General features: G+C 45.4%; 1 protein-coding gene across 5 annotated transcripts in view; it reads left to right on the forward strand.

The window, feature by feature from the left end:
* Positions 1–14,466, forward strand: part of ABLIM1 (actin binding LIM protein 1) — a 260,188-nt gene that overhangs the window by 162,262 nt on the left and 83,460 nt on the right. For all 5 annotated transcript variants that reach the window (XM_054690023.1, XM_037495686.2, XM_037495687.2 and 2 more), the window contains exons 5-6: positions 5,087–5,213; positions 6,892–6,985. In XM_054690023.1, coding sequence (XP_054545998.1) covers positions 5,087–5,213; positions 6,892–6,985 — 221 coding nt within the window. The remainder of the gene's footprint in view (positions 1–5,086; positions 5,214–6,891; positions 6,986–14,466) is intronic.

Genomic DNA, 14,466 nt, shown 5'->3' on the forward strand with positions numbered 1-14,466 from the left:
CAGTCCACTGGGCCCCTCCCCTAGCCCCACCCTCCCCATCTAGGAATCTCAATTCTGCAGGGTTTGTTTTGGTTTGGTTTTTTGGTTACTTTGTTTGGTTTCTTCATATTCCACAAATGAATGAGATTATCCAGTATTTGACTTCTCCTTCTGATTTATTTCACTGAGCATAATCCCCTCCAGTTCCATCCATGTTGTTGCAATCTTGACAAAAGACAAATGAGGATTTTGCACTCCCACACGTTTAACTCTACAAAAAGCTATAGTAATCAAAACAGTATGGTATGGGAATAAGAACAGACACACAACCAATGGAATAGAATTGGTTACCCAATATTTAAATCTTTATCAGGTCATCAGTAGGGGTAAAAAGATTGGCTTTACCTGCAGGCAGCAGATTTTGCAGCGATGTTTCCCAGACTTCAAGTCTATGCAGATGGCTTTACTCTCTTCTGCTAGAGTAGGAGGGGTTGTATCCCCAGAACATTCCTTATTATGTTCACAAGAGGTAGGTAAGCAACGGGGGTGGATAGTCATCAGGTAGATTCTGCTATCTTTTGGTAAGTCCTTTAAAGGTAGTCCTAGCCACTTCCTTTGGGATATGGAATACTTATCACCATTGTTTTTATAACCAAAATTCCAAAACTGTAGAAAAAGTCCACTTCCATATTCAGAAAGTTTGGATCTTAGATGAGTAGCTGCTCTGAATGGCAGTTTCCATCTTTGCTAATGGATTCCAGGCATGGCTGAACTGTGTTGACCCCAGAAGGGTGAGAGGAACAGGAATTGAGTTACCACATAGTTCTCTTTTCTATAGCTCCATATCCTCAGACTTCACAGAGAAAGGCATCTTTTTGGCCCTTATTCTTCCCAAATGGGAAACTGTAAAAAAGGTTGAAATAGTTCTCCAGGAGAAGGTAGGTATCCAGGCTGACAGCACCTTCAGTACTGCCTAAGTCAGGACATCTGTCTTACCTTGGGAATACTGATTTCCTTCTGAAGAGCCATTTGGCACCTTCTTCAACTTAAATACTTTGGAAACCCAGGTGTCTCTGGCCCCCTCCCCTCCCCCAATACACATATTAAAGGAGACAGATGGGGTCCCTATTGTCAAGGATATTTATTGCCTTTTAACAGAATGATGTAGCTATGGAACCAGGTGTGTCCTTGGATGTTAGTTTAACTTGGATGTTAAGTAGTCAGATTTCTGCTTTTCTCTTGACTCCCTGTTCCCAAGAATGAAAGTCTTGGAGTGAAGTGATTACGGTGGTGCTTGTTTTCTTTTTGCATTCAGTCACTGTTTTTCATGGTAGAATACTGGCGAGTTGCTAGAAACAGTTTGATTTCCTTGATGTTGCTGCATATTCACCTATTTCTGACTGAATAATTCCAGTGCCAATCACCAGCTTTCTATATTTATCAGCAGCTGCTTCAGTGGTGTGGAAACAATTTGCTCAACAGCTGAAAAACATGAAGCTAGAGAGTAGGACATTTTGTTCTTTGTAAAAGAGCTCAGTTGGAATGAACATGCAGGAGTGAATAATCCAGCACAAATCTTTCTGTCTCTGCATCTTTTCCACTTTCCCCAGCATGATGTCAGGCTTGAGTGGAGAATAAGATTTTGTCCAGATGAATGAATGGGCAGCCTCTGTGGATGGAATATCCAGCGTTTCAGGTGGTGGTCTTTATTGATTTGCTGACTCTATGTCCTAAGGTTTGGGATGCTGGAGACTCAGCCCAGCCTCTTCTCCCAGCCCAACTTTCCCAGCTGGCTGGCTTTAGAGAATCTTCTCTACATAAAATTACCAGAATTAGTTGCAGTATGTATTTCATGGGACACTGCAGGGCCTGGTGGGCCTAAGAGATCCAGGACACCATCTGTGAGGTCAGAGGGCTTCCAGACCACAAGACACTTTGACTAAGTGCCTGTGATGAATAAATGCCTCCCACATCTGAGAAGCCCTCACCTGGTGCCTGTTCTTAGAAAGCCCTCAGTGCAGGATAACTAGGGTGGTCGTTAGTACTCTCAAATTGTGTCTAGGTTTCTTTCAGAACTCTGGGATAGCTGAGCACTGACCTGCTTGTGAAGAGAGCATGACTTAGAGTCAAGAAACCTGTTTTCTAGTGCCAGCTGCACCCCAAAAAGTGGAAGGGGAGCCATATTGAGCACCTAAATGGACCCAGCCTCCAGAGTGTTACACAAAGGTCTTCACAAGGCAGGTTATCTCTCCTTCTGCAGGGATTATTGTCCTCATTGGAGGAGATTACAGTTCAGAGGGAGTAACTTGCTCAAAACTTCTTGTGCCAAAGCCAGTGCCAACTTCTGTTTTCCCAGACCTCACTGCTCTTCAGAGGGAGACCCTGAGTGGCTCAGCCAACCTCTCCTCACTCAACTGTCTTCAGTGTGGGACTGAAAAGCCATCAGTCGAGTTTATTTACTGCTTAAAAAATTCACCCAGCATCTCCCTATTTAAGATCTTTACTGCCACCCAGTGGGCATAATGTAGCTTAAAAAATGAAGAAAATTCTCAGTTCAACTTGTATTAAAAAACCATCAATTCATCATAAATGCATACTGTTCTCCTGACCTTTAAAAATTGTGTTTATAAACAATTATCATGGGCTTCCACTTTTATCTTTATAATAAACTACCAGATGTGAGATACTGGGATATTAAAAAAAAAAAATCTGTGTGTTGCTTGAGAGCATAAAATACATACTCAGTTTATAATGGACAATACTCAAAGAAATTATAAGCTGAAATATACATATATCATATATTTTAAAGTTCATTTACATTCTCATGGTAAAAAAAAAGATAATTCAAATAACAGGATGTGAAGTAAAAAGTAAAAGTGATCCTTCATAGATGAAATTGCCCTAAGAGTTTAAAATTTCTTTTCAAGAAATGCCCAATTCATAAACAAGCATGTGTGCAAACACACACACACCCATTTCTTTACTATTTTTCTATGAATGAACTTGTGCTATGCACACCACTCTACAGCTTGCTTTTTCACTTTATTTTGGATTTTTTTTTCCATGTCAGTACACAAATCTGTTTAACTCATTTTAACAGCACATAGTTTTCCATTATTAACTACACTATAATTGATGTAACTAGTGCCATGTGAATGCGCATACAGGTTATTTTCTGTTTTGTCATCACAAAAGTACTGTGGGGAATGCACATATATTCTTCAGGGAACCCTCATTTGTGCACATGTACTTGTGCAAATTTATTTGAAAGGTAAAATCTTAGATGTGAAATTACTGCATCTAAAGGCAGTCTAATACCTAGCAACCTTAGAGGACCAGAAACACATCTGTAGCCTCTCCCCTGAGCCCCTCCCCCTTCCTCTCCTCCCTGCAAGTGTTCCTACCCCCACAACCCACCACCATTCCCTCCAGGGAATGTGGGCCTTCTCTGGAAGGCAGCTGGAGGAACTTTGATAGGATTTGTGCTTGCTGGTCCTGGGTATTATTAGGGATCTCCTGAGGGAGTGGGGGCAGTTCTGGATTGGGTTTTGTCAAGAAGCAGGAACAGTAGGTGGTTGGGTCTCTTAATAAGCTTTTCTAGGAGGAGAGTAAATTCAAGGTGGGTGGGAAGCATCATTAGCAAAGGAGCAGCAGTTGTGGATGTGCTCAGAAGAGGGGGTGCTTAAACATTTTGTATACCCAGTGACCTTGTCTCTGTCCTGTTCTAAAATGGCCATTGAGTAGCCTCACCTGGACATTGCTTCGTTCCGGGGGTGCTCTGTGTGATCCCTTAAGGGCATCACAGCTCACCGGCCAGATGTGCGCTTTCCTTTCCTTCAACACATTCATTTACAATGTCTGCAGATGTTTAAGTTGCTTTCTAAAAAGTTTGTACCAATTTACACTCTTCTGACATCTCTTAAAAATACTTAACTTCCCTAACAATGAAATTTTGAATAATCAGAATAATGATGGCAGTTATAGGCACTTACAATAGCAGATGTTTATAGAGCCACTTCCTGCCTGTCAACTACTGTGTTAAACCCGTTACTTCATTGAATCCACATTGGAGGCTTGGGACATGCGCTGACAGCGCCCCTGCTTCCATAGGAAACCAAAACTTGGAAAGGGGCTTCCCTGGTAGCGCAAGGGGTTAAGCACCGCACTATGAAGCTATCCACAGCCTCTGCAGCGGATCCCCAGCTGGTCAGGGAGCAGCCCACATGGTGCAGCAGACCTCTCCTGTCTCTCCTGCTGCTCCCCTCAGCAGTGCATTTCAGTGGATCTGCCTGTTCTGCTTCCCACTATGTCTCTGGTGAATCCTCTCACCCCCCACACCTCTGGCCTGTACCCCACCTCTTATATGCATAAATAAATAAATCTTTAAAAAAAAAGACTTGGAAAGGAGTGGAACCAGCTTGGGTCATGTGGCCACCTAACCAGGAGGCGAGCCAGTCCTCAGGACCTGGCTGCCTCATCCTAGGCCCACACTCTTTACCGTAAAGGAATACTCACTCCTTTATCTGCTTCATAGGGAACCTGCCAAGTAGAATTTAAAACTAAGGAATTAAGAATCACATAGTTGATGATCATAAATCCTAGAAAGTCTGGTTTAGGTTGATAAGGAAGTAGAGTCCTGTTTACAAAAAATGGGATTTATGGGCAGCCTTCCAGCAACTACACACACCGTGTGAAGCGAAGCATCCGGCATGAGGTGCTTAGCTACTCACGTGTGCCTTCAATTAATGAAAGGCCCATGAGAGCTTTCTTAAACTCACAGCCAAGACACTATAATTAAATGTTCTCTGGGCCAATTGGAGCTCAGAGGATATTTAGATAAACCCCAGGGAAATAAACAGATGAAGGACATCCATCCCCTTGGACCCACAGAGGCCCGTGAAGTTTCCATGCTGTGCAGGGATGGGGCCTGCGCATCTGCTGGGGAAGATTTTGTGCCAGGAGAGAAAGTGGGATGAAATGGTGCTTAATATTTACTGAGTATGTGATGGGTGCACATGGGGGTTCAGTGTGGGTCTGTTGTTTGCATTTAGCAAAACAAAACACACCCAAAAAATGTGTGGTAACAGCCACTTACTGCTCTTTCCAGACTGTGCTGGCTGCGGAAGGGACATCAAGAACGGGCAGGCCCTGCTGGCGCTGGAGAAGCAGTGGCACTTGGGGTGCTTTAAATGCAAGGCCTGCGGGAAGGTCCTCACCGGGGAGTACATCAGCAAGTAAGACTGGGCCAGGGACGGTTCTGGGAGGGGGGCCCTGAAAACAAGCTCACCCCTTCCCTCAGGCATAATGGAAGACATTCACATCCCACTGTCCTTAGAAACTTTGGGCTTGGACATTTCTGAAAAGAATTTTATTCTTCTACTTTGGCCATAGTTTGCCTTCATAATGAAATGCTAATCATTACCTAATTTATTTTGTCCCTCACATTGTATTCATTTGCTGGTCATGTATCTAGCTACATAGTTCTGAGAGCACAACTTCATCCTACCAATGTGCATGCGCTTCACTAAGCCACAACCAAAGCTCCAGGGTGCAGGCCCCACCCTCTCCTGACCATTCCCTCCCTTCCCCACACACCACTCCCTCCTCTCCCCAACCCCTCCCCCCAGCCGCTCTGATAACCACTGTATTCCTCAGAGTCTAGGAATTATTTTTGCTGTGTTTTAGCACTGTGTTTTCTTCGTTTATTTATACTACTCAGCTAATTTCCAAAGGTGAAATAGTGCCTTTCTGGACAAGGTGGATGAATCTTGAGGTGATTATGCTAATTGAAATCAGTCAGAAAGTGAAAGAAGGTTACTGGATGGCTTCACTCACTTGATACAGATCATCGCCTCATTTAACCATGAACTCAGCTAACATAATGTCACCCATTATGCATTTAGTAATTGCACTTTCACTATTTTTTGTTCCCATTTGGAACTAGCCTTACTTAGCCTTACTAAGACCCCACAGAAGGTCTGGGCATGAATCTGTTAGGAACACTGACATGGCTGGCATGGCAGCTGAGGTTGGAGTCCTGTGCTGGCCTGGGTGGCGGTTACAGTGAAGTGGTGAAACTACTTTTAGAGTTAAGGAGGGTAGAAAAAGCATACAGGGTCCAGTGAAATGAGGGAAAATTTCCCCTGTATACCATTTTGTGCTTTAAAAAATGGTCCCCAACCAGGTGAGTATATCCCCTATTCAAAGAAAATTAAACAATTTAGACATATAGTGAAACAGAAAAGGAGCTTGGACCGCCCCCTAGAAATCTAACTCTGTGGGAGGAGGATAAAGCTACAACATCTGTATTTGAAAGGAGAAAACTCCAGCTGATTCTGATACAAATGCAAAGGTAAATGAGAGAAATGCCTGGCTCAAACTAACCCTGCAGGCTGTGGCACAGCAGGTAGCTGGGTGTCATGTCAAGAGTTGTTCTTTTTAATTTCTCCTTGGAATGACACACGTAGAAACTGAGGTAAATGGAAGTTTCCAGGCCCCAGGCCTCCGAGGGCTGAGGTGATGGTGTCTCATTGCTGCTGCCAGGTTCTGTGAGCTCCAGGAGCTGGTATGTAAGGGAAGGAGGACTTGGGCCTCCTCACAGGAAGGTAAACACTGAGGCCACATCTGGGCTGGTATCAAGAGCAATTCCAGGGTTTCTCTAGTCATGTCTGAGACAAACAGGGTATCTGTGATTGTAATCACCTGGCAATTGGGCTGTTATTCTGTGAGACAGATCGCTTAGTTTCGTGGCTTTTGATCACATTTCACCAAATATCCAAACTTGTGAGTCCTGAGGCGGAGAGAAATACCTTCTAGATTGGTTCTGTGGAAAGGGGCTCAGAGAAACGTGGTGTGGATGTCTTCTCCACTGCTCTGCGACTCCGGGGAGCTGAACTCTCTTCTGTCTTGCAGGGATGGTGCTCCGTATTGTGAAAAGGACTACCAGGGGCTCTTTGGCGTGAAGTGTGAAGCCTGTCACCAGTTTATCACAGGGAAAGTCCTGGAGGTGAGTGGCAGACGGGCTCCCTCAGAACCACATCATTTTCCTCAGAGGCCTTCAGAAACACACAAGCGTCTCTGTCCATTTTTCCCCTCTTTTTCTCATCTGTGGAGGAAAGTAGTTGCAGATGACAAATCTCTGGGAGAATTAACTTGTCTTTACGAGCAGTTTCTACCAAATGTTTACATGAGAATTGGTTTGATGGAGAACTTGAGGGGAAAAAAGAATGACAAGGGGTTACTAGGAATTATGTAGAAAGAAGGGTTATAATAGATTATACATATATATTTTTTTAATTTTATTTTTATATTCCCCATACAATTGCAACCCCCTTATAATAGACTGTATTTTCAGAAGTCAGAAAAGAGGAAGCAAAGGGTGTTGGAGGCACTTGTGTACATGTGTGTGCACACCTGCCTTGCGGCACTCTTGTGTGTGGGTGTGGGAATGCACAAACAATGGTGTGTGCACATGAGTGTGCATTTTTGTGCCCCTGTGTACGTGTGTACATGTGGGAGTGCTCAGACTCGAGGAGCAGAGGCTCACAATTGAAGCTCAGAAAGAGTAACTGAAAGGTGAAGGTGTAGACTTCCCCACCCTCAGAAAACCACATCCTGTGTGACTGAGACACCCTGTGGCCCGGTTGAGCTGAAGCCTGTGAAGTTCAGGTGTGACTCCTCAACCTGAGAGCTGGTTCCTGCTTTCTTAGCAGAGGCCCCACCAGCTCCTGCCTCGGGGCGGAGCCCAGCTCCTCTTGTGTTAGAGGCGGAATTTTGGGGCCAGAGTTCAGGCCACTGCTGCCCCACTTCTCACAGGCATGTGGGGTGTTGGCCAGCTCCATTGAAAAAGTAGCGATTGCCTCACAGCATCCACCCTGCTGGGTGGAGGATGTGTGCTGAGCAGGGTGAGTCAGGGTGCCAGGGCTGTGAAGGCGGCTCACTGGCCCTGCAGCCTGTCCCATCGCTTTGACAGATGCAGGGTCCAAATGCACAGAGCCACGTTCAAACCTCCAGCAGCTGCATTTCAGAAACCCAGGATATAAACCCCAGAGGCCCCAAGGAGTCTTGGCTGCCTGTGTGGGGTTTCACAGCAAGGCCCAATGTGGGCCTCCATGATCCCAAAGCAGGCTCTGTGAAACACAGAGGGGCCTGTGCTGGCTCTGTGCTACACGGGGTGAATTTATTGCTCTTGGAGGATAAGGAAGTGAGGGTTGTCAATGCAGTTTGCCTCTTACCCAAGGGAAGGGCGTTTCAGAAGGAGGGAACAGCCTGTGCAGTAGCTCAGAGACAAGAAAAGCACAGACATGCAAGGAACAAAATGTCAGTCATACAGGAGTGTAGGTGTGAGAGATGATGCTGGAAACTTGGGGAGGGATCAGAACATGAGGACCTCAGAAGGCACATGTAGGACTTAGGGCTTTGTCCTAAGAGTGGTGGCAGGCGTTGAAGTGACCGTAGCTGGGGCATCACTGAAGGGGCTGGTCGTCGTGCACAGAATGGACAGGAGCCTCAGCACAAGCATGCCCAGGCCCACAGCAGCCCCTGTCCTCCTGTGGAGGGCTAAGCAAAGTATCCACACAGACAGGGGAGTAGTATTCAGACTTAAAGAATGTTCTGGCACATGCTACAGCATGGATGAACACATGAGAACACGTGAAAGATGCCAGAAATGAAAGCCACATACTGTCTGACTCCATTTAGATGAAATATTCGGAATAGGCAAATCCCTAGAGACATAAAACAGATTGGTAGTTGCCAGGGGTTTTAGGGGTGGGGGCTGGGGAGTAACTGCTTTTTGGAACCCAACTACGGTGATGAAATGTTTGGAACTAGAGAGGGGGGCTAGATGCAGAGCATTGTGAGTGCTCTAAGTGACATGGAATTGTTCACTTTAAGATGGTCTTACATGATAAGCACCTTGAACATTTTTTAAGCAGGATAGAAAGGGATGGGGGTGGAGACAGAGGGGCCAGTGAAGAAGCAACTGCAGGGCTCTAAGCAGAAAACAGGAGGCACTGGCCAGAGTAAGGTATGAGCACGGGGCCCCACCTGAAGCCCAACAGTCAGGGCCCGAGACTCGGGGTGTGGTGGCGCATATGCCCCTGTCCCCACCTGCCCCTGACTTATCCCTCATCCTGCCCTGAAGCCCAGAGAAATCAATAGCCTTTCCTTTGGGGTTCCTAAGTTTGATGTGCTGTTCAGGACTCAAATCAACCGACTGAGTTGGGAATGAAAAGTCAGGAACTTTCCCTCCAGAACCACAGTGATTTTCCAGATGCTCTGCTGTGGGATGAGGCGGGAAGATTCTGACACCGCCCCTGGATTGGAGGCAGCCATGTTCCAGAAGGCACAGATAGAAACAGCTGTCTCCTCCATGCGCATATGGAACTATGTTCCCCAAAAACAGTTGGGGAAGCAAAAGGGCGGGGGCAAGGGGTTTGTTGATTACTTTCAGATTGAGTTCAACAGCGGTAGGAAGGAATATGGAGAATAAAACTAGATTCAAGAACATACCATTTTGAGGAAATATCTGCTTGCTCTGGTTGCTTCCTGGAGCCCCGAGTGTTTCAGGGTTTGCTGGGGCTGCTGCTTCTCCCCAGATTGGCCTCGGGTTGCAGTGAGGCACTGTGCAAGCTTGGATACTTTCCCCACTGTGTCTTCAGCGCTGGGACTTCCGGGAGTAGTCACTCTGGATTCTGCCATAGATTTAAGATCCACCCTTGGACATCCCGTCCTCAGCTGGGCGTGTGGTGGAAGGAAGTGTCCTGCGTGGTTAGTACACGGCCCTGTGACGGCTCGTGAGTCAATCTGGCTTCGTCACCAACAAAAAACTCTCTGTCCTCCACCCTCAGCCCTTTATCCTCTGATCCCATTGTTGGTGAAGCATGATCGTGAAGGTGTGAATACTATAGTCCTTTTTTTTTTAATTTTGTTATTGGGGTAAAATCCATATAACAAAATGAATCATCTTAATCTTTTTTAAATAAATGAAATGCAGCCTATACAGACATCAGGCAGGCAATTTAGTGGCGTTAAGTACATATTCCTGATGCTGTGCTATGATCCATCCATCCATCTCTGTAACTCTTTTCCATCTTGTAAAATTGAGACTCTGTTCTCATTCAATAATAACTCCCATTCCTGTCTCTCAGCCCCTGGCAACAACCATTTTACTTTCTGTCTCTATGAAGGTGATGACACTAGGCATCTTATATAAGTGGACCGTGCAGTATTTGATATGTTTATTACTGCTGTGTTTCAGTTATCAAGGTTTATTCATGTTGTAGCGTGTGGCAGAATTTCCTTCTTTTTCAAGGCCAAATAATATTCCTTCCCGTGGCTATGCCATATTTTTTCAATCCATTCTGTGATCCTTGTTGTTTTTTCTGATTGATTTTATCCAAAGGGTATAGAAATATATTAGTCCACCTTGTCTGCTGTAGTAGCAGTGGCTTAAAACAACAAAAACCTTTGGACCTCTGTACCCTGGAGTCTCAGCTGAGGAGCTGAGCTCTGTCATTCTCAGGGATCAGAGCCAGCAGTTCTTTTTCTGGAGAGACTTTCTAGAAACTTGCTTGTAACACTCTGCATATAGCATACACTCAATTTATTTCTCATTAGTTTGCTTGGGGTTTTGTTTTTGACAATAAGATTCTCTTTTTTTTTTTTTTTTTTTTTAGATCTTGCTACAAATAACACTTCTTTAAAAGCTTATGCTAATGAATCTGTAAATTCAGGAGAGTTCTGAAAATGTTTACAACCTGCCTCCTCATTACAAAGTCCAGAAGCAAATTAGTGTGAGTGACTCTAATTTGCATCTGTCTCATCTCTACCTCCCATCTAACTCTTTTCTCAAGCAACTTCCCTCCGCCTGTGCTCCCTTCGTAAGCCTTGCCTCCCCTGCTCATCCTCATGGTAGCCAGAAGTTACCTAGACTTCAGAGGGAGGACACAGATGTCAGTGGACACTGGGAGTGTCACTTTGGTGTGTCTTTGCTCCCAGTGGTGCACGGTTGTGGGCAGTGTCCCACTCCAGAAACTTCCTCTCCTAGAACAGGCACCTTTTTCTGGGTACCTGCCAACTTTACAAAGAAAGATAATAGCTACAAAATAACTCTAAAATGAGGCAGCATTAAAAAAAAAAAGGGCAAAAATTCTACTGAAAACTAAGGTTTTGCGTGGAAAGGAAAAATGTTTGTTCAGTGACCTCCCACCCCCCCCCACACCCAATCTTGGGCTGTTCCACCAGCTGACTAAGGGTGAGCTTGACTGCTCTTAGTCTCTGTTCTCTTGCACAATCCCTGCTCCCCAGGGCCTCCATGTTTACTCGACACTGCTGGCTTCCAAGTCCAGTGCTCTCATCCGTGGGCCAGTGCTCTCATCCGTGGGCTCCCTCTGCAGAAACCCTGCCCAGAGCAGCCACCTGCCTGATTGCATGCTGGAGTTTTCCTCCCCTGTGCTCCTCTCACAGGGACCAAGGAAAGTTCTAGGTCTGTGTTCTTACCCAGACGAGTCAGGTGGAACTTTGCTTTTCCTACTTGGGTCTCAGAGGTGATCCTTTTCCCTTCTTCCTCATGTTACCACACCCAGAAAATCAATCCTCCCATCCTGGGTGCTAGTCTTTCCAGAAAGACTGGTGGCACCTGCCTTTCTGTGGCCTGGTACTTCCTGTGCCAGGTACTTCCTGTGCCCCTGATGTTTAGACAGGAAGCTGTGATGGCTTGGCATGTGAGAGAGACCCTCCTATGCCACCCTTCCCCCGCCCCCCAGTGCTGCCTCCTGCCCCAGTGCCTCCTCCCCCTCCAGTACTGCTTCTCCCCTCATACCTTCCCCGGGTGACTGCTAGCTTTATCCACTCACTTGGAGAAGGAGCATGAAAGACAGAGCTTAGACCCCTTCTGCTGGACTCCTGCAGTGTAGAAAATGGGATGACAACATGAAGCAGCCAAATCCTTCAGGCCTTGATACTCTGAGGGATCAAAAACAAGGGCTTTGTTTTGTTTTACTTTTTGACTAAAACTGCCTTTTTCTATAAGCCCAGGGACAAATGTTTATCCCATTCCTGGGAAGTGAATTCATGTGATTGGAGGCCCCTGTCCCTTCTTTCCTTTTGGTATAGGCACTTTAATGTGCTTGGTTGTTAGGGCCAGAAACAGTGAGTAGGTTTGTTCAGGGCTAATCTGTTATCCCCCAGGATGCCAGGTTATCCCAGGGCACCAGCGTGACATGTAATGTTTGATCACCATTGAAGATATAATTTGCAAAAGATAGACTGAAATGCCAACCCCCCCTTTTTTTGTTTTACTGATTTCATCATATACGTGCAGAACAAGAATAATAACCCTGTGTTTGCAGAAAACAAATTGCATTCTTCTCATTCCCGCTGTGCTCAGCGGAATTCTTATTTTCTTCCACTTACTTGTGGACCCAAATATTTTTGAGGATCAGGGCAGGAAAGACGATTAAGTCATCTAAGTAGTATTGGTTGAGATGATCTTTGTCTCAGAAGACAGTGAACCTCCACAAAATCCTGCTTCTTCATGATATTTGCAACATTTGCAAGAGACTCATAAATATTGGATTCTCACAACAGGCCTGTAAAGTGGTCAGCACACTCACTACCAACCTGCATTTACAGATGAGGCTGCTGAGCACCAGATGTTCAGGGGCTGGTTAGTAACAGTCACGATTAGGAGTCATATTTCTCAGTTCTCAGAAGAAAGACTCTCTCCCTCTGCTCTCCCTCCTGGCTCCACCCTCTCTTCTCCCTCCCTCCTCCTCTCTACCCTATTCCCCTTCTCTTTCCCCCCACCTCCTTGCAGGATCCACCTGGCAGTAATCACTGCAGAAAACAATTTGTGTCCCAAAATAACTTGCTCTACGACAAAAATTTACTATTCCTGGTGAAATGGTGAAAGTTTATCTCATTCATGGCCATGTTATACCTATTTTCAGAACAATTACTGTTTGCTGTTAGTTTGATTTACTGCTTCTCAGCTGTAAGATGGCCCTGGAGGGACATGAGTGAGCTGCCCGAGAGCCCGCTGTCACTCTGTGCAGTCAGGCTTCGCACTGTCACTGCTGCCGTCAGCAGTATGCTCCGGGGGTGCATGGCCTGGCCCTGGGAGGGTGTGGGGACAGGGGACGTGGTCTCAGGCAAGGAGCACATTTTCTTGATGGAGCTCCAGTCTGGGCTTCTCCAAGTCCAGTGGACAGTCAAGAAGCTCTATTGGGCCGGGCTAAGGCCTTGACACCCATCACCTGTCCTAATTTAAAACTCAGCTTAACAATTTACTCTTGCTACTGTCCTCTTATCCCCCCAGTAAACTGTAGACATGGCCTCATCTTAAATATGAGTTAAGGAAAATGAAGTGTAACTGTACAATGGCATATTATTCAGCCACATAAAGGAATAAAATGCTGACACATAGTACCACATGGACCAACCTTGAAAAGATCATGCTACATGAAAGAGGGTAGGCACTGAAGGCCACATGTGACACAGCCTCATGTATGTGAAACGTCTGAAGTAGGCAAATCCATGGGGACAGAAAACAGGGGCTGGAAAAAGGGGAGAATGACTCCTCACAGATATGGGGTTCATTTTGGGGGTGATGCAAATGTTCTAGAATTAAATAGTGGTAATAGTTGTACACCTGTGTGAATATATACTAGAACCCACTGAATTATACACTTTAAAAGCATGACTTTTATAGTTTGGATTATATCTCACTTTAAGTATAGACATAGATGTATGTATCTATGCAGAGGTACAAGTTAGGGACAGCTGGAGTCCCATTACGCTGAATTTCCTTATCTATAAAATGAGGATATTATCTCTACCGCACAGGACTGCAGGATTGGGAGGAAGAGAGAAAAATACATGCAAAATCCAGGCTTATTTAGTTCCCTCCCTCTCTTCTCTTCAATAAGTTGACCTTATTAGCTAGAACAGTACAAGAATGGAGGCTCAAGTCAATAAATGTCTTAAGGCAGGAGCCCGTGACAGGCTCTTTCTCTTTGGAGCACTCAAACTTCTGCTCCTTTGCTTGGCCCCACACAGAACCGTATCCACAATCAAGAGCATGTCTCGATTAATGTAAAAGCTTTCCAATGTGGGAAAGCAAACTCAAGTTTAAATTCATTGTATGGGACCTTCAGTGCCTTGGTGATGGGTGCGCTACCATCCATTTATCTCTGAGTCCTATGCAGTGTTGTCAACCAGTGTTGCCTCAATTAAATAACACTCACTGTATAGTTTATGATGTGTTTGGCTACCACATCTTATTTGTGAAGAGTATCTGGTGCTCGTATTTTGTCCCCTCCATCATTAACCCACTGGGAATTGGCCCAGTAGGGACATAAACACATCGCACAGTAAATGACTTGAAGAAGCTATCTGATTCTCCCAAAATTATCCACTCGCTTCTACATTAATGACAGAGGCAATGTGTTGCCAGGGTAACAGGAGACTGTGCTCACATGCAGT

This window comes from Talpa occidentalis, unplaced genomic scaffold (genome assembly GCF_014898055.3).
Source record: "Talpa occidentalis isolate TD23 unplaced genomic scaffold, MPIMG_talOcc4v2.1 talOcc4.8, whole genome shotgun sequence".
Lineage (NCBI taxonomy): Eukaryota > Metazoa > Chordata > Mammalia > Eulipotyphla > Talpidae > Talpa > Talpa occidentalis.